The sequence below is a fragment of the Melopsittacus undulatus genome, chromosome 3 (genome assembly GCF_012275295.1).
Source record: "Melopsittacus undulatus isolate bMelUnd1 chromosome 3, bMelUnd1.mat.Z, whole genome shotgun sequence".
Lineage (NCBI taxonomy): Eukaryota > Metazoa > Chordata > Aves > Psittaciformes > Psittaculidae > Melopsittacus > Melopsittacus undulatus.
In genome coordinates this window covers 75,895,447-75,916,283 of record NC_047529.1, presented here as the reverse complement: position 1 = coordinate 75,916,283, position 20,837 = coordinate 75,895,447, and the positions used below count along the sequence as shown (strand labels likewise).

General features: G+C 37.8%; 1 protein-coding gene across 2 annotated transcripts in view; it reads left to right on the top strand.

Annotated features, from left to right (window-relative positions):
* The window catches only part of TMEM181 (transmembrane protein 181), a 34,291-nt gene extending 18,123 nt beyond the window's left edge, over positions 1-16,168 (top strand). For both annotated transcript variants that reach the window (XM_034060832.1, XM_005150056.3), the window contains exons 4-17: positions 1,237-1,327; positions 1,909-2,033; positions 3,702-3,818; positions 5,810-5,890; positions 6,849-6,948; positions 7,720-7,850; positions 8,506-8,597; positions 9,625-9,682; positions 10,355-10,457; positions 10,540-10,591; positions 11,218-11,300; positions 12,267-12,356; positions 14,190-14,256; positions 15,186-16,168. In XM_034060832.1, coding sequence (XP_033916723.1) covers positions 1,237-1,327; positions 1,909-2,033; positions 3,702-3,818; positions 5,810-5,890; positions 6,849-6,948; positions 7,720-7,850; positions 8,506-8,597; positions 9,625-9,682; positions 10,355-10,457; positions 10,540-10,591; positions 11,218-11,300; positions 12,267-12,356; positions 14,190-14,256; positions 15,186-15,264 — 1,269 coding nt within the window. In that variant the 3' untranslated portion in view covers positions 15,265-16,168. The remainder of the gene's footprint in view (positions 1-1,236; positions 1,328-1,908; positions 2,034-3,701; positions 3,819-5,809; positions 5,891-6,848; positions 6,949-7,719; positions 7,851-8,505; positions 8,598-9,624; positions 9,683-10,354; positions 10,458-10,539; positions 10,592-11,217; positions 11,301-12,266; positions 12,357-14,189; positions 14,257-15,185) is intronic.
* The last annotated feature ends 4,669 nt before the right edge of the window (positions 16,169-20,837 follow it).

The following is a 20,837-nucleotide window of genomic DNA, read 5'->3' as shown; positions in this document are numbered from 1 at the left end:
GGATTACAGGAGTGGCTTTATTTGATGTCAGTAATGTTGAACATTTCCCCCATCCCCCAAGTATTGTAAGTATTTAATTTTTTACTGGGAAACTTCTTGGCCACATGGTGCTTTCCAGTTTGAAATTGAACACCTAATAGTGTACTACCACTGTGGTATTTCATGAGTGGCCCAGCAGCAGTTTCTAGTCTCTTACCTTTGTTAGCTGGTAAGGTAGAGAATTCTATGAGTTTTCTACACAGTACTTTCTGATAAAGTAGCATGGGTGTTGATAGGATTCCCTGGGGAGTTCATGCGGGAGATCCTTGTAGGGGGTCCAGAAAGAGAAATTGAGAACATAAGCTGAAAAACAATTCTCTCAGTGGCAACTGATGATACTCCTCTTGTGATCTTCCTTCCTATCAGCTGGGAAGGAACCTTTCTTGGTAATTGTCCACTGTCACGTGAGCAAGACCTGGGATCTGGCTTCCTAACATGAACCTTCACATTTGTTTTCTTGAAAGCTCTGGTAGTTTGGTTCTCACTTCTTGCATTTTTATTTGTCTAGCTCTTTACTGTCACCTTAGTATCTGAAGTAATTTGGTGAAAGTGCTAAGAAGGTTTTGTTGCTTTGCTTTGAGGGATTTTTAAGTAAATTTTCTTTAGATACACTGGAACATTATTTTTTTGTCTATTAGCCACCTGTATGTGTGTGGCTTGATATTACATTATGGGTGGATTTTCTTTTAGGCGTACTTTTATATCAAATAAGAGAAGTCATTCCTGCTTGTGGGTTTGATCTGCTAATGATATCTTCTGTGCTTTTGAAATTCATATGCGATTTTTAGAAAATTTAGTGGAAAACAGTTGTTGTTTTTCATAATTATAGTATAACTGGCCTAAAACTGAGGGATCACAAATCTGACTTGTGATGTAAAGTGCTAGAAATGACTTTTTGTTTTCAGGCTAAGTCTCAGGATTTTGTTTTTCATATCTGAACTTTTCTGGACTATTGCTGCTGCTTTTACATGCTTTCCTTACACATATGATGTGCAAAATACATGTGCTGTTTAAGCTACTTCTCTGTAAGACTTTTATTTGAGCTGCTTATTGTACTGTCCACAGAACAGCACATATTATATCTCTCCCCAGATACAGTGTCACAAACATAATGAACATGTCTTTGCTCATTGTAACTACAGATATACGATGTAACAGAATAATGGATGGTGCTAACCAGGTGGATTTTTTTTACAGCTGAAGCCATTTAATTTGAGTTCACCACCACTGTCTACTTACAACCAGCAGCTGTGGCTAACCTGCGTAGTTGAGTTGGATCAGCCTGATGGTGAGAATCTTACCCAATTCTCAGGAAACTGCTATAGTAACCTGTATACTGTATATTGTATCTTCAATTTCATCTGTCACATAAGTGATCCTGTTGCTTTCTGGTTGGTGGGTTTTTCCTCTGATACATTTTCTTCCCCCTGCCCCAGTAAAGACATGGACAGCACTGATCTTGGGAACTGGAAGCAATAGGTACATGGGTTAGTTTGTTTCTTATTTATGTGAAAGCAATAGTATCTAGAGAATCTGTGACTCTTCTTTAATTTTGGAGGGAATTAGATGTGTAGATTGTAATGATATTATTTCTTTCTATAAAGCTTCCCTGTAAATATGTGAGAAATACAGTATTAGTAATTGTTCAAATCTGTCAAGATTCAGTACAGGGCATCTGTGACTTACTGCCCAAGTATATAAAGGAAAAAGTTTTGTGGGTTTTTGTTAATATACTGGGCCTCTACTCTGGTAAAGTATAACTTAATAACTTTGAGTAATCTTTGGGTATCAGTATGTGTTTTAAACTGTATTTGGAACTCTGAATTTTCATTTCTGCACTTAGCAATAGCTTAATGTTTTCTCTTTTAGTTACAGTATCCCTCAAAAAGAATGTTACTATGACAGTCAAAGTACTTGGAGTGGTGAAGGATGGAAGTACACCCTATGTTAATAATCAAGTTCACAATCGGACAAGATTGCTCAGTTGTTCACAAGTACGTGCCTTTTAAAACAAAACCAATACAGTACATTTTCTTTAAATCTGTTTGTGTGCATGTTACATTACATTGCAAATGAGAAAAAGATATCTGTTAAGCATGTCTCAGGAAAGACTCTAGAGTATATTTTTCTATTTATAATTGCAACCTAGCTAGTAATTCTGACTAAGACACCTACCATCCATCTTCTTTTGTTTACTTCTGTGATTTGTGTCTGTTACCCCTTGAAGATGCCTCTTATTAAAGTAGCTCCCTAAGCAGTGAGCCCTGCTTAGTCACTTAAGCAGATTTAGCAGTGCTGAAGAAAGGGATATTGTAGATAAAGGGATATTGGATAAAGGGCTCCAGAGGAAAGGAAAATTCTCCTCCAGTACCTAGCAGAGAGTCTGCAAATGGCATCCTAGGGTGCATTAGAAAGGGTGTGGTTAGTAGGGCAAGAGAGGTTCTCCTCCCCCTCTACTCTGCCTTGGTGAGGCTGCATCTGGAATATTGCATCCAGTTCTGGGCCCCTCAGTTCAAGAAGAACAGGGAATTGCTTGAAAGAGTCCAGCACAGAGCCACAAAGATGATGAAGGGAGTGGAACACCTCCCTTATGAGGAGAGGCTGAGGGAGCTGGGTCTCTTTAGCTTGGAGGAGACTGAGGGGTGACCTCATCAGTGTTTACAAATATGTAAAGGGTGGGTGTCAGGATGATGGAGCTAAGCTTTTTTCAGTGATATCCAGTGATAGAACAAGGGACAATGGGTGTAAACTGGAGCATAGGAGGTTCCACGTTAACATCAGGAAGAACTTCTTTACTGTAAGAGTGACAGAGCACTGGAACAGGTTGCCCAGGGGGGCTGTGGAGTCTCATACGTTGGAGATATTCAAGGCCTGCCTGGACAAGTTCCTGTGTGATGTACTCTAGGTTACCCTGTTCTTGCAGGGGGGTTGGACTAGATGATCTTTCGAGGTCCCTTCCAACCCTTGGTATTCTGTGATTCTGTGAAATCAGCTGGTGTCTGTGTTCTAAAAAAGCCAGATTTCTTGCCATCTGTGAAGAAATGTGAATTTCTAGTTTAATTTTCACTGAAATTTTTAAGTTCAGACATCCAAAATGGCTTCTCCGGGGGCATAGCTGAAGTTTTCTGTGATAAGCATATAGGGTAAATAAAATATTTTGATTTTATATATGTATACACATATATATATGAAAGCTGCAGAAACTGATGAGTAGATTTCCTTTAGATTTAATTACACACAGCCAAGAGAGAAATATGGTTGGGTTTTCTCCTTCCTCTTGTTAAATTGTAGAAACAAATTACTACAAGATAGCCTCATTTCACAATCCAGTGGCTTAGAACTTGACTGACAGTTATTCAGATCCTTCCTAGTACTGCAAGCAGCTGCTGTCACCAGCTTAAGTGGAAAGCTAGCCTTGTTTATCAGTTCAACCTTTGATCCTGCTGACTGACTTTATCAGTTCATTCTGCTTTGTCTGGTATCTTTCAAGAAGTTTGTTATCTGTGTGTCTGGTTTGGGTCTTCTGATGAAGATTGTCAAGGCATGTAATAAATATTATCAATATCTGACTGTTTAGAAACAAATTCTCAACCTATACTTATAGTGCATATTCTGGAATAAATTGAAGGTTTTTACATACTATTCTATGTATGCATTCACAGAAATGCAGTGAAATCATTGTTGCTCACCTTGGCTACTTGAACTACACTCAGTACAACATATTTGTTAGCTTTGAAGATCTAAACAAGTTAACGTACATCCAGAATATTACTTTCACAGTAAGTATAAAGTTTTATATTAGCAAAAGAAATCTCATTAATTACTAATGCCATGGAAGTCTGCTTTAATTATAAGACCCTCAGTGATATGGTTTAGTGGAGGACTTGGCAGTCCTGGGGTAATGGTTGGACTTGATAATCTTAAAGGTCTTTTCCATCCTAGTTGATTCTATGATTCTATAACAAAAAGTTATCTCATTTTTGAAGATAAATATAAAGATGCGTCACAATTAATATTCAGTGGCTGAACTGTTACAGTGTTTGCAGTTAATAAGGGTCTAGACCAGTTTTTTTATAAGGAAAGATTTTTCTTCCAGAACTGTTAATGCTGTTTTCTGGAGGAGATAAATTTAGTCTGATTCCTGGGGGATATTTTTAACACTAGGCAAGCTAGACTAGAACATCCAGTTTTCTGCATTTGCTTATAAGGATGTTGGCTCTCTAAAGCACGGTATCTTTTTCAGCATTTCCTGTAGCTGCATTTGAATTAGCAACATTTTCCAACCTTTACAAAAGTGTGGGGTAGAAATATTTAGCAAACACAAAGATACATGAAGAGTTGTTTTGGTTTTTTTTTTTTGGCTGTGCTTATGATGACGAGAAAATGTTTACGTAGCTAAAATAAGCAGGCTATTAAAATAATTCACTAAAATAATCCCTAGTGGAATAAGTAGCTCAGTAGCGCTAAAGATGCTTCTAAAACAGCTACCTCATCAGTGTGCACTGGCTAGCTTCAGAAAGAAGTTTAGACACATTTATATGGGAGACAATGGAATTAAACACAATTTATAATGCAGGTTACTATGGTATAATCTACCTGTATGCAACATTTGGTATGTCAGAGCAGGTAGCAAGCAAAAAATCTTACTGTAAAGCAAAAGTGTTTTTCATATACTAAATGAACTTCCTGAATAATAATATTTGTAATATTTCCAGCACATAAAGCACATAATAATAAGTTCTAAGGAGAAACAAACCACTGACAAACCCTTTGCTTAATTGCAGATTTCAAACAGGACAAATTGTATGGTTTATTACCTTGCTTTGCAGGCCACCTCTACGGCAGACTTGTGCACAAGCCCCAAAAAAACAAACCCAAAGCTCTGCTTTCCTGCAGCAACTAAAATTGTCAGTTTATTTCATTATTATAATGGTTTATGGTGAGCTCAGTTGAAATCAGGGTTCACCTTCTTTATAATGGATTCTGTACATGTAATTTTCATTCTACATTTGTGATTTAAAAAGAGATTGACAGACATAATACGTTGAAAGACAGAGCTTATTGTTTAGATGGGCAGAGCATATGTTGTACACAGGAGTTTACATTTCAAAAGTGGCTTCAAAAGAGAAGTGTGCCCGGTATGAGCTAAATTATCAACAGAGCAGAGTTTATGCAAACTGACATCATTAGTGTTTGTGCCCTTCTCATGATTAGAGGAGAAGGAGCTTTTCCTCCTTAGCCTATGAAAAAAGTTTATTTCTGGTTGGCTCATTTATTCTTCTGTAACTTGATTTTCTTTTTTTTTTCCATTTCTGAATTAAGAGAATAATCTTTAAGAAAACAAACTTATTACAGAAAGTGTGCCTGTACCTTATCAACCTCTTCATCATCCATTTATGCATCTGACCTTGGTAATAAAGAACGTACTGGATTTACTCAATTATTGGCATTCAGACTTTTAACAGAAGCATAATTGAAATCAATGAACAATACCCTTTTTGTCCTGAAAAGTGCTTTAATGTGTGACAGTACACTTGTTACAAAGTGGCGAGGTAAAAGAGAAGGAAGGATACTAGCTGCTTTGGTTATCTTTTCATCAGATAGCGCTATGGTATGAATTTATCTTTGTCTTTCCATGGTGATATGGTGGAATTTAATTATATCTTTCAGTTTTGAAAAGCCAGAGAACTTTTCAGTATCTGCAGAATGTTAATTATTGATGTTTGTACTGTCTAAACAGTGTTCATTGGGCTGTTCTGTTTTCTCATAGTGGAAGACCTACAATCCAACTTTTTCACAAGTGGAAATATGGTTCCGATTTGTCTTTGTAGTTCTTACTTTCATGGTCACGGTAAGATTTTATTTCAGTTTTTCTGGAGTATATTATGTCGGCAGCTGATAACACTGCTTTGTAGCGCTGCGTTTAGTAACTTAACCCCAGGCAGCAGACTTGAGATACCACTGAATGGGTGTACAAAATGTTTCTACAATATGTACATAGTTGCTGCTTTTATGTTTTTACAAGTGGCATTGAAGGGACATGAAGAAAATGGATAAATGGGAAAACTTGTTTTTCTAAACTCTGATTTTAAATTTGACAGAATTTTGCCTAAACAAAGGAAACTGTGATTAGATGTTAAAAAAAAATCTTATTGCAGGACAGTCAGGCCCAGAGCTTGGCCTCTCTGTCTCTGAAAATGAGCAAAACTCAGTTGAATATAACCTTAATCGAACTTTGAAGTTGTAACTGCCTTGAGTGTGAGGATAGGCCAGATTACCTCCAGAGGTCCCTTGCAACCTAAATTATGCTATGATTTAGATTATCTCTCCCCTTCAACCTTGCTTGGCCCTGGAAAAGAAGCATTTGTGGGAAAAAAACCTACAAACCCGTAACGTCTAAAATACAGAATTTTCAGAGCAGGGACACTGAAGCAGTGAAAACTTACATTTTCCTCACACAGGAGATGTCCCTCAGCAGGTAACTCTGGATGTGATGTGGAATCTGTTTCTTTTAGAAAGTGAGCTTAAGTGGAAATTGTCAGGACTGTGTGACCAGTAATCAGGCAACTTTTTTCACACACTGGTGCTTTGCACAGTACTAGCTGGTTTCCTTCTCAGTTTGCTTGAAAGATTAAGTAATTTGCATTGGGTAAGCCACCAAACTTGAAGCAGAAGTAGAAGAGATAGCTTCTGGTTTACAGTGTTGTCAGTGGCAAAGTGAAGTAGCTTTTGCAAGTGCTGTGTTCTCTCTTTACTCTGGTTAAACCACTAAGGCTGTATTCCTTCCTTACAAATCTGTTGTTTTATAGTGTCTGTTTGCACATTCCCTGCGGAAATTCTCCATGAGAGACTGGGGTATTGAACAGAAGTGGATGTCCATCCTCCTTCCCCTCCTGCTACTTTACAATGGTACTTGTATCCTGGATTTTTTTTAGGAAAGCTCCTTTTTTAACAAAGGAAAATAAAAAGAAAAAACCAAAGAGTGCATGAGAGAGAGGGAAGATAAAATGAAATCAGGCTTTGAACTTACTAGCAGCTCTTTATAATGCTTCAGAAAACTAATTAAAAACCAACCAACCAACCAAAACCCTAAGCTTTAAGTATGTCAAATTCAAGGCCATAATGAGTAGGTGGATTTCATTCTTTTCAGTCATGCACATGTCAACTTTACCTGTGTAAAGCTTCAGTTGAAATAGGTGGCTGGAACCATCCTGAACTTTTCATACAGCAACGCAGTGTCTGTTTGCTAAGTCTTATTTCTTCATTTTGCAGATACTTGCACTATAGTTAAAAATGGGAGGCTACTTTTAGTCCAATAACCACATTAAATTCTAGCACTCTCTAGCAGTACCAAAATAACATTTGCCTCTTGGTCATTCTATGATGATTTTGTAGCTCATCACCAAAAGTGATTTAGTAGAAAGTCTAATAAAACTTGAAATCTTGTAGACATGTTGGGACCATTTCAGGTTATTTCTACAGCACAGAGGATTGCTGCTGGAGGCACCATTTTCTGTGTAAATTTCTTCAAGACATGGCAAATTTAATTTACTGGTATAATTTGAAAGATCTAGGGGGTTTTGTTCCTCTGAAGTACATTCTGCTTTACTTTTCATAATGGAAAGACTGGGGGTTTTTTTCCCTTGCTTAACTTTTTGGTTTGCCCTTATTTTGTTACAGATCCATTTTTCCCCCTTTCTTTTCTGGTGAACAGCTGGTTCCCCGGGATGCTGGATGATCTATTCCAGTCACTGTTTCTGTGTGCATTGTTACTGTTCTGGCTTTGCGTCTACCATGGTATAAGAGTACAGGTAAGAGTACTCATTGAGAAGGCAGTACTTGTTTTATCAGTTCTTTCAAAAGGTGACAGAAATGAAACCAAATTTTTAGAGAAGAGACATTTATTTCATTCTTAAAGTACAGTGTGACACACGAGGCTTTGGAGTGAAAAGGATTTGTGGTGAAGTAGCTTGTCTTGGGGCTACCATGCCTAAATGAGATAGATGGTACAGTCCACTCTAAACTGTTGCAAGATAGTCTTCAGAATTATGATGCCATTACGCTTTGTTCTTGCTGGAAGGGTTTTGTTGTTATATGTGATGGTTGATTGTTTAGTTTAAACCATTGTTTAGTTTAAACCATAGTTTAAACCATTCATATTTATCTTACTGCGTAAGATAAATATGAATTTTGGAGCATATTCCCATATTGCAGTTTCAGTGAAATATGTGGGACCTTATAAATGGGATGCTGCAAATTTGCAGCATCTTATTTTCACAAATGATGATACAATTTTATGTACTTCTGTACAGTACTTTTGTACTTTTCACCTGTGCAGGTGAAATGAGTCTCTTGAACTAGTTCATGTTGAATGAAACAAAGATGATAGTTACTTTATTCTGTCAAGACTGAATGTAATCTCAAATGTGGGTTCACTCCTTCACCACAGTGCTGTTTTCTCAACAGGGGGAAAGGAAGTGCTTAACTTTCTATCTGCCCAAATTCTTTATTGTTGGATTATTGTGGCTGGCCTCTGTTACATTGGGAATATGGCAAACGTAAGTAATTTAAACTTTAGTGCAAAAGGAATGAGCTGAAAGTGTTCAAGAATGAGAAGATTGTTTGTAATTAGTATCTGTTTCTTAGTGCTCTGATTGTGATGTAGGAATGGTGTTCAAATCCTTACATCTTCGTTTTGCAAACTGTGACTGGTTTGAAAACAGCATTTCCCATTGACAGTCGAGTAGTACCTAGACATTATGTTGTGACCCCCTACAATACTGCCTCTAGTGCTATGTCCTAATTAGGTTTTAGTGTTTGAAGGAACAGTTTCTCTGTAGTTGACTTACACAGTTTGACCAAACTTTCTCCACCACTAAACCTGCACAATCACTATTGACACTGCTTAGTCAGCTATGCTACTACTCCTCAAATCTCAGTTCTTGTGTTTGGTTTGGTGTTTTTTTTCTTTTTGCCCAACCTGTTAACAATATGATAACATGCAGGTATTATTATTCCCCACCCAGAAAACTTTCTCAGTTTTGGTACATTTGTAAGTTCTAAACCTCTTTAGTCCCAAGTGATTATGTCTCAGAAGGAAAGACACCTTCTAACCTTTTCCATGCAGCTGTACATTGTTGAAAACAGTGCAGTTGTAGGCAATGCTCGTGCTAGTAACCTGTCATAGGAATAGCTGTAAGGGAAGGGCTTATGCCACAGTTATTTCTAAAGTATAATTCATATCACCAGGCTAAAAATTAAACACTAAATCCTGAAGGCTTGTAGGAATTTGCAAGGTTATACATTTTCTAAAAAGTAAGTGGGGAGATTAGACATGCTTACAACTGAAATCCTCCATATTCCTTCAAAACTGCGTTTGGGAAGGAGGATATTATATACTGTAAATTGTCATGGCTCTGTTGGAATCAATGGCATTGCACCAATTTCTACAGCCAAACTCCTTAGTTATAAACTCTGTGTAGTAACTTTCAACCTTTCCTTTGTTAGTGGGTTTCTTGGTATAGCTTTCTGACCTTGTCTTTTGTAATAGTGTAAGTATCACTTTCTTATTCTGAATCTTTTTAGTGTTAATGAAGTACATGATCCTACATATCAATACAGAGTTGACACAGGTAACTTCCAGGTAAGTCAGAAATGTTTTGTTCCTATTAACTTGTCAGGTGGAGTTAAGCAGTGCAAGGAGGTATGGTGTGTCCTTCTATTACAATCTGTAACACAATTGAGAAAATAGCAAATGCTGGTCAGATGGTCTTATACTGACTCGGATACTTCCAGTTTTGCTTTAGATAGTGCTTAGGCCAGATGGAGCTCCATCCCAGTGAAAAGAGTAAATTGTCTTGCAAATATGGAGACTCAACACCACAAGTTTAGTGCAGACTCATGACTGTTGTGATTGAAATTTTTTAAGCCTCTTATTAAGTCCATTTTGTACATCTTTGCTCCTGCCAAGATCCTCTGTCCTAGTAAATTTCAGACTTTCTTGTTGTAAAGGAAGACCTGATTTCTACGGCTCGTTGTACTGTTCTCAGGAGCTGTGCTTCTAGAAACTCATTGAGATTCAACTCACTGTGAAGACAGTGAACAAAATGATGACTTCTATTGAACATCCTTTGTTTACATTCACCGAATGTACACTGTCTCAGTGTATAGCTATCCTTATTTTAATTTGTAAGCCTACTTTCCCTGAATAAACAGACCATTGTATGTTGTGCTTTGGGAAATAATGATTACTGTTGAGTGAAGAAGGAATAGACCATATCTTGTGAAATAATAAAAACTAGCACTCTTCTTACAGGGAATGAAAATCTTCTTCCTTGTGGTGGCAACCACGTACGTTCTCTACCTTCTGTTCCTGATAGTGAGGGCTTGCTCAGAACTTCGTAACATGCCTTATGTTGGTAAGGAGTGTTTCATCCAGACTTGTTTGTCTTGGATGGAGGTATAAATTCACTAATAACAACTTTTCTCAATCTTTTTCAGATCTCAGGTTAAAATTCTTGACTGCATTAACCTTTGTAGTGCTTGTCATTAGGTAAGGCTTTTCAAAGTACCTTTCTCAGTACTGGAACCTTTATTACCCTTTTATTTTATGGCTTTGAATGCATTTTCCTGATGATAAAATTGTCAGTGAAACAGAGGAATGTCTTTTGATATGATTGTTACGGCAAGCATTTCTTAGTTTTTTAATGCTTCTTGACCCTTTTAGAGCTAACTTTACATTATCTCTATTACCACTGCAAGATTTAGAGGTTCACTTAGCAGAGATGTTTTCTGTACTGCTGAGTGGTCTGCAGTGCACCCTTCATTTCTTTTGGAGCTCTCTGAGTTTCACTTAGTCAAAGCAGGAGTTTAAAATTGGTTGCTTAGATTATTGTTAAGCAGTTTGTTGAAATTTCTGTTGACTCCTGGATTGTCTGTAGCAGATGAAATCTGAGGGAAATAGACATGGGGATTTTTTTTCTCCACTTTACTCAGTTGACTGCTGACTTCTAATCACAAAATAATCATTCTTAATTTCGAACTGTGAAAGCAGACATGTCTTAAAATAAACAGCATATTAACATAATTATTTTCTCATATACTCTTCCATCAAGCTACTATTTCAGCTTTGCCGTTTAAAGGCACAGTACACCTGTATGCTTTAACTTTTTTCCACAGCATTGTTATACTGTACCTGCGCTTTGGAGCACAAGTTCTACAGGACAACTTTGTTGCGGAGCTGTCAACTCATTACCAGAATTATATCCTTGTGTTGTGATAACTGCTCAAGTAGGAATATTAATCTCTTTTCATGTAGAATGTACTTTAAAATGATGTACCTAAGGACTGAGATCTTTGACTTTTATGTGAGTTTTTGAAGTTCAGTGAATTTTGATCAAGGTTTCATGTCAGCATTTTGTAATGGCTCTTTGTAAAGATTATAAGTTGAGACAGCTTCAGTCTAATTTGTTTATATCACATAAATCAGAACTGCATTTAATACTCTTGAAAGGAATGCAAGCCTAGATATGCATGCATTCAAATAATTTTAACAACTTATTGCGACAAATTTGGCTGCATGAATTTAGCTTGCTCTATACCTGTCAGTTGGCATGGGGTATACCGAAGTATCTGAGAAATAAACAGTTTAGAAGTCACTTAAAATGCATTTGTGTATTGGTCCCAGTCTACCTGTGGAAGAGGTCATGACTTGAGAGAGACTATTTTTGATGTCTGTTGGCAGGAAAATTACAGATTGTATTTCTGGACCTGAACCATGAGGTGCTGGTTCATTCTACTCTCTAAAATTGCCTGTGTAACTGCAACTGCCCTTACCGATAAGCACAGATATGTGATGGGAGCTAGTATAAAACAGTATGTAAAGCCTTCAGCATTTTCCCAGAAATGAAGGCAAGAAGCTTTCTTGCTCAGCTTTCGTAAGGCACCCAAGGCAGAATTATATGTTGCACCTCTCGAGCAGACCCCACCTCAGCAAAAGTTGCTTGTGTTAAAGCTTTGTCTTCAAGTGGGAGCTTTACGTTGAAATGGCTTGAGTGCATTAGTGGGCATTGAATTTAAAACATGCAGGCTTATTTAGCCATTCTTGCTCTCAAACTTTAGTAAGGTAAACTTCCTTTCCATTGAACCAGCTTATGTATGATTTGGGTCTTGTTTCTAAAGTTTATACGTATGGAGCTATATTGAGCAATATCCTTGACACTTAGTACCAGCAGAATTCTTATCTTTTTATGGTTTATTGAACTTTTATCTCTACACATTAGCCTTCGTGTATTCCCCCTCAAAGAATGCACTGTATGGTAAGTGTAAGCAATTGTCTGGCAAGCTTAGATGATGATTGGCATATTAGCAGATACTGTGTAATGCCTTTATATTTTGGCTGTCTTGTTACTATTGGAATTTGCAGAGTTTGAATACTGTTTGAATTTGAAAAGTTAACTGAAGCAGAAATTGATTTGCTCAGGAGCAGTGCAGCACTGGAAATATGACGGAACATGTAAAATGTATGCAACTGATTAGCTAAACTTGAATTCTTATGCACTTAGATCAAGCTCATAGTCAATATGATGTTTGCATGTGATGCACCAACTTCTGCACTGACTCACAGACAATCTTTAAGGAGCAACAATACTTCATTTGTACTTTGTTCCAAGAAAGGTTAACATATGGGTGTGCTGACAAACTGGACTCTGAAACAGGTAACATGATGTTGGAAAAGGAGTGAAGCTGATCTCCAACATGGGAGGAATTTTGGGGAACACAGTTGGGCTGCATGGGGCCCACAGAATCAGTGGCACATTTTTTTATTATTATTCCTATGTAGAGGATGTAGTCTGCCTCACATGGTGCTTATAAAACATCATCCCTTTCTAACTGAGAAAGATATATACAGTAAATATTTGTACTGAGTCACTCTCCACTTTAAGCATAGAGTTTAAAATACAGAACCATAGAACAGCCCAGGTTGGAAGGGACCTGGAAAGATCATCTGGTCCAAGCTTTCATGGGAAAGGCAGCCTAGAAGAGATTGTCTATCACCCTGCCCAAGAACATCCTGTGTGCTGACAGGTATGCAGGGGGAAGGCTTCAGTGGAGCTGATCCTTTCTCTGAACATTTTAGAGTTGATATCCAGTGGTAGGACAAGGGGCAATGGGTGTAAACTGGAGCATAGGAGGTTCCACATGAACATCAGGAAGAACTTTACTGTGAGAGTGCCAGAGCACTGGAACAGGTTGCCCAGGGAAGTTGTGGAGTCTCCTATGTTGGAGATATTTAAGGCCCGCCTGGACAAGTTCCTGTGTGATGTACTCTAGGTTACCCTGCTCTTGCAGGGGGGTTGGACTTGATGATCTTTTGAGGTCCCTTCCAACCCTTGGGATTCTGTGATTCTGTGATATAGGTAGAACTGTTACAGAAAAATGTTATTTTCACATTAAGAAGATTAGAAATGTCTGTGTGAGAATAAAGTTAAACTTGCTGTTGGGCCACAAGAAATATTAGTTTATAGAAGGCAAAAAGTACTGCCAGGTAAAAGATGTTTATGGCAAGTTGCTGGATTGAATTTTATTGCATATAATTATGCACTGCAGCTAACAGGGTAGAGGGAATTGTCATAAATAACCAATGGAAAGTTATGTGTTTCCCTTCATCTCACCATAAAGGTACAAGTCCTTCTTTTACCTATTACAAGGGTGAAAAATAACTAGCTAATCATTGACTTGCATACAAGGGATTACAGCCTTGGTCTACTGTATTTGTAGCTTAGAAATAACCAAGAAGTCAAAGAAGTCTGTGCTTTTCAATAATGATTAATAATAATGAAATCTGACTTAATCACTCGTATGTGCAGATTGAAATAATATGACATAGGAACCTACACAAGTGAGGAAATCCACTTATACCACATGGAGAACATCTATCTAAAAATGAGATTGTTACATTATCTCTTTAAGAATACCATGATGTGGATGAAGGGTGAAGGATTTAACGGAGAGAATTCCTGTTCGGGTAGTTTTGTTGAATTGTAGTCGTGACTGCCTTGGGAATTGTCAAATCTGTTGCTACAGCACTGAGTAAGAAGTACAGCCACATTTATGTATTTAATTTATTAACTCTTATTTATATTTTCCAGAATCACAGTTGAAAGACAATCCCGCTTTTTCTATGCTGAATGATTCAGATGATGATGTGATTTATGGGTAAGATTATAAAATACCTATGGAGAGTTACTTTAGGCATGTTATTTTTGTAATGTCCTTTTCCATGTTCATTAAATAGGTGAAGGATTTGTAGGTTGTTAGTGAAAGTATTCTGAACAGAGTAACAGTCTTATTCTGAAATAGAAATGCAACGAGAATGCATGTTATCTTGTCTTTTCTTTTTTGGTTTCTAAAAGGGATTGCTATGACACTGATGCAAACAGGTAAGAAAGTACCTGTAGGGTGCTGGTAGGTCATGGGGTGAAAGCGCCAAGAGCTGTGAAAGGAAAGGGCTTCCTCTAAAACCAGGAAGGAAGTCAGGTGGAGCTGGCAAAGGGGCAGCTCATGTGTAAATGCTTCATGGAAGGAGAAGGGCTCTTCTTAAGTCCATCACTGACTGAAATAAAAACAATCAAACCTAACAAAAAGTCCCAGACTTTGTGAGTTTCTGTGATAAGAGAATTACAGCAGTACTTAAAACCCACCCCTGTCAGGTGTGTCTGTGTTGGACACTGAACAAATGCATTAGCTTCCCTTGATACTTTCACCTTTTACCAGACACTGAAGTAGCCGAAACAGTGAAGATGGGATTAATACTGGGGTGAGCTGAGCAAATCTGTGCTAGACTAGCTATGTGTTTGTCTGAGCTAGCTTGCTTTTGTTTAGATTGATGAGTAGTGGTAGTATCAGCTTGATCTTATGTGGATCCTTACGAAAAGTGGCTTGTAGTTGCTGGAATAACTTCTATTATGCATCATCTTCTAAGGAAAAGTCATATATAATGTTCAGACCTCCAACAGGGAAGGAAAAAAGATACCAGATTCTTACCCAAATAACAGTTTAATGCCTCAATCCAGTTCCTAATGTTTATTTTGGACTTCCCATCTAAACACTGTTTTAAGAAGTTTTCACAAGTATCTCTTTCACAGGAGTGACTATGAAGAAATGCCACTTCAGAACGGCCAAGCTATTAGAGCCAAGTATAAAGAGGAGTCGGACAGTGATTGATTGATTCTGACATAGACAGACTTGTTCAGCTGAAATTAAACCAATTTTGAAGTTTTCCTAGATGGACACTTCTTAGCTTCCTTGCAGTCTGCTGTCAATCTGAACACTGACTCCCAGGAAGGACATCCTGCTTCTGTTTCTGTTTACAAAGTTTAAACTTGAAAAGGTTGTGGTGAAAACTTCAGAAATCAAGATTTTTACCTGTCTTATAAAAAACGCCTGATAGCAGGATGCCTGTGGACTAGTCTAAGAGTCTATTTCCATTCATAAGTATTACTGATTATATCCTGATTTTAAAATTGCTTCCTTGCTGCTTGTTTTTTTTTGGGTTGGTTTGGTTTGAGGGTTATGTACAGCATACTGTCATTGCTCTGTTGCATTTGTGTTGGCTCCTTTGTATATTGTCCATGTATGTGCCTCATTTCGCTTCTGATTGCCTACCTTAGTCTTTTGAGCTGGAGGCAGGGAATGAAGTGTCTTAGGGCTTTTTCTCTTTTGTTTGTTTTTTTGTTGTTGTTGTTTTGTTTGATGCAAGAAAACACAAGCTTTCCATCTTCAAACTGATACAGACTTAAGACCATTTTTGTCATTCATTGAAATGAGTTTACCAGATTTATAAGTGCAAGGTATGTGCAAATAGTAAAGTCAAGCCAAATAGCCTCAGTGGTGCAAAACTATTTGCCTAATGTATGTTTTATATCATGTTTTACTGCCACAACAGAACTGTCTGGTTTGGGTTTTGTTTTGCTTTTCTAACTAGCCTGCTCAAATGGAACTACTTAGGCAGCAACAAATCCCAGAAGGAAGCCAATACTCCTCTTTCTGGATTTTTGTATGCTGGGGGTGATTGTAACACTTACAGAGAATACAGTATGAAAGCTTCATAGCGAATTAAAATTTGCAAATTCCATTTTTAGAGGCTTTTTCTACATCAGGATTTTTCCTTAAAATGTATTAGTAGATAGTTAATCTACATCCCAGGAACAATCGTGGTCACTTATGTATTGAATGTGCATCAGAGTTGGCTTTTGAGCGCATTCTGTGCAGTTTGACTTCTCTGTCGTGCCACAGTCACCACCTATACTGGTCAGAACTTTCACTAGCATGTTTTGAGATTATATGTATTGCAGTCTGTCCTGGAACAAAGTTAGATGGGAATTAAGTGTTCCCAGTACAATGCTGCTCCTCTGTTCGAAAGTTGGTTTTCTCATACACCATTGTTCAGTTCATTATTTAAGTGGATGCTGTTTGTCTCTAAAAACTTTTGTTTTCAGGTACTCAACTACAGGTATCTTTCTTTTCCATGAATTTGTAACTGTGGATTTACTCTTGTAAAATTTCTCTACCCTGCTGCTGTAGAAGACTCTAAAGCATCGTAAGGTGTTCAACAAAAAATGGTGCTGGCCTACACTAGGAAATTGTGCTCCTCACTGAAGTAGTTTAAACAGGAGATTGAAGTCCTATTAGACTTGATGGATTAGACTGGGGAAAAATTAGGTTTGTTCTGCTTTGATGAAACAACTGTTATAGACCATTCCCACATTCCCACTGCAGGAATCTCCTGGCAGCTGTTCAGGATTGTGAAGGGGAGACTTCACATGACAGTTCCAAGCAGTTTGCTTAGAAAGGACCAAAGGAACTGCCTCATATGGTTGCACCCTTGCTATCATAGAACAGTTCACATTATATCGGTGCTCTGCTAAATGTAACTGTAGTAAGATACTGTGTGTGTGTGAGAGAGAACTCTCTAAAATAGGTAGAGCTGTGAAATTTTTTGAGGGTATTTGAAATTTAAAACCAGGGATCACTTATGTGTTAGAAGCCAAAGTACTATTGTAAGGCTAAAGCAAGGAAACTGCTGGGGAGGAAGGGAAAGGTTTTCCCTTTGATTTCTTAAAGAATTAGTGTCAGTTTAGTAGAACATACACGAAAACACTAAAGAAGTATTCGAGTTAGTGGTGTTTTGTTTCTCCAGTGATCATAGTAAGCTCTACCCTCAGTGCTTCCTCTTAGGCTTGTTTTTAACAAGTATGGGAGATATTTGTATCCTAAAATCAGAGGGCACATTCTCACTCTTACTGCTCCTCAGCCACCTCTCCTGACACTCACAGCTGTTTGGATGTGCAGAGTCAGACTTGGAAGCCACCTCGGCATCTCTCACATACCCCAAGTCCTTTTGACTTCCATTGGAGTGAGTACAGGAAGTGGGTCTTCAAACACTGGTATTTACTGGTATTATCCTTATGTATTCCATCTGCTTGGCTCTGATACTTCTTAATTCTGTTCTAAATTGTTCTGAAGAGATAAAATGTTAGATTTGACCAATGTGCAAGTTTATTCCTATTTCTTATCACAGTCTGCACTGATGGTTACAGTTAGCCCTGAAATACAGTATCATGCTTAGGGATTTCATTAACTAAAGAAGCTATTTTTAATCTAACTTTTGAGATGATGATTTTTTCCTAAGATGTTCTCAGTCCATTTTACTTGCTGTGTTGTTTGCATTAACTTTTCTACATCACTACATTCGAAGTGGAAACAGGATAGTTAAGAATGGGAAATGTGTACTTAAAACAAGGATCTCACTATGAAAATAGTTTTTAGAGATTATATTTAAGCAATATTTGCCATGCAAAATAGCTTTGTATTTGGAAAATTCCTAGTGTGTAGCTGTAAGCATGGTTGAATGAAGCACTGTCACATCAAATTCAATATACAGTAATGGCAAAAGTAGCGAAGCAAGTGAGGAAATAGTTTTGCCAGTAAGAAATCTCAGTTTCATCCTTATTTTCATAGCTGGAAAGCAGAGACAGCATTTGAGGAATATTACAACAGGGACTGTAAACAGCTTGGGAGTAGATGGCATAAATTCACCTCTAAGTACTGTAACTTAAGGGTGAAACAAAAGATATCTGGCTAAGAAATGAGCCTGGCTGTCCTTTCATTACTGTTGAAGTAATTATTTCCATCAGTAGTGGAGTTGTATAAAATGAGACAGCTATACAAACAGGCCTCACAGCACATGGTGTTCCTGCTCTGAAGGAGATGCTGTCTCTTCAGTAACTGCAAGACTTCCATGAACACAGTGGCAAATGGGATGTTTCAGACATCAGTAACCATTGAGTGCAAGCCATTTGTCGCAGCCATTTTCAGTAGCACTTGCTTTAAAAATTGCTGGTGTTGTAAAAGGTGGGAAACTTCCCCAGGCCTGGCAAAGAGGTGTAACCCCCGTGAAAAGCAGGGACTGCAGCAGGGCCCATGGCACTCATTCTGGGGAGGCCCAGCTATGGAAAGCTTCTGTCTGTTGTCTTTCTCCCAGCCAAAATACAACTTGGTATCTACAGCCACCCAACTCTTCCCCGTTTCCTTTTGCTGATGCCAGTAATAACAACCTTTGCATTACTGTAAGATTTTTTTGAGAAGTTTGTAAATATGTAAAATGAAAATATGGAAAAATTGTGTACCAAAATGGTATCAAAACGTGTAAGATAAATGCTCTGTTTAATGAGAAGCTGTAATTAAATGCTGCTTTGAGACAGTGTGCATGAGGACACGTGTTAAATATCCTGTGTATCTAGAAGATGTGTTAATGACAGCAAATTATCCATTTATGTTGGAAAACTTCATGCTAATATGGAATATGAAGGAAAAAATAATATTTTACTTTAAGCAAAAGTTGGGTATTGAGTTTCTTGGACAACTTCATGTGCATAATCATTGTTAAATATGTTCATAATAAAGTTTTATATCTTTATATTGTAGCTTAGTTCTATTTTCCTTCTAGCACCATTTTCATAATTTATATCTATTATGTGCAGTTTACATGTATCTTTTTATGCATATTTAAATTTGGTTAATTGCATAAGGATGTGATTCAGGAGGCTGTGGCAGCACAGATTAACCAGTATCTACCTGTGGAGTAAAACTTAAATGTTACCAGGTTTTTTCCTCCCATACAGCTCTTATACTGGTTTCTGCACTTTAGCATTTTCATGAACCAACAAAAGCAAAAAGAAATAAATAAAATAAAATAAAACCAAGGACTTTGCTATTATTGGCATGAACAAAGGACAAGGAATGTCTGAATAGCTTGACCAAGAACTGAAGTGTTTCTAAAAGTAAATAGTGACTCAAAGTGCATGAAACTATTTCTTCTAAATGTAAACAAACAGCTAAGGAGGTGCTTCACTACCAGCTGCATTCTGGAATGCTGATAGAAAGGAGATAAAGTATCTAACCATCCAGATCAAATACAAATGTCCTTAGCAATTCAGAGATTAAAGATCTTTTCTTTTTATAACAAGTTTCTCTCTCACCCTGAGGACTGGTTGCAGGCACTTGATTCAATCTTTGTTTTAATATTTTTGCTTTACAGGTGAATCATTTCTGACACTGAATACTCAGTGTTAAGTTTCTTGTCAAACTGGTGCTAGAGCTCTCTACTACAGAAACGCAGTATATATATTATGTATAGCCCCATCACACTCCTGTGTGACAAGTGACCTGTCATAAATGAGAGGTGTCCACAGCTATGTTTTGAAACTTGTACACTAACAGAAACATGTCAGTCTTTAAACTGTATTCAAAGTCTTGATAGTACAAAGCCCAAACCTGCTCACAGTGGAAATAAGTAGGAAGGAAAAGTCAAAGCCTTGCCCATCTTCAGGGGGCAGGGGGGCTCTACAGTCTGTTGGGGTACACTGAGCAGTCAGTAGAGAGAAACCCCTGCACCCAGCACTATGAAAAGCAAACCCTCTGCTGGCACTGGAGGTTTTGGCACTGTATCTTTCCAGATCATGGAAACACACTGCATCAGCAGTGATCTCACTGCAAATGGCATCAGCCAAGAGCCAGATTCTGAAAATGTGTGACAGGACTTCCTAAATATAAGTAAATGCAGGTCACTCACACTGCCTCCAGCCTGGAATCCTCTCCCCCGCTGGCTTTGTAATTCTTTCAAATTCAGCAGCATTCATAGGGGTAGTCTGAAATTTCTAGCATGCTCCCATTTCTTCAATTAGCTGACAAAGAAAAACTTACCCAAGCCTATGCTGAAAACAAGTCTTACATGTTCCTCCTCTGCAGCTTTACTCTAGAAGGCATTAGTCATGTCCCCCTGAGGCTCGTTCTCCCCCTTTCAGAAAGGTTCATGTTTCACTAGCTATCAGAACTCATCACACACTATCACCAAAACCAACACAGAGGATAGCAGGGAAGTTCAAGATCTACTCAACACACATAATTGGCTGTGGGAGCAAATGGTTACCCACATACAGCTTGCTGAGCACTCCTAGAATGTGAAAACCTTATCTGCCCTTGTTCACTGAAGATAGTTATTTCTGTTATTGTTGATGCCTTCAATACCATACAATCCGATTAAACAGGTACCAGAAATGCAGACAAGTTACTTTCTAATGAACATCATCTAATTTTCATGCAATTTTGTAGTGACTTGGGCAAAACTATGGAAGTGCTTTTCATTCTGATATGTACCTCAGTTACCTTGAAAAGAATGAGAAGATTTGGAACTTTTTAAATATCAAGAGTTAAGTTTAAATGAATCACACCAATGG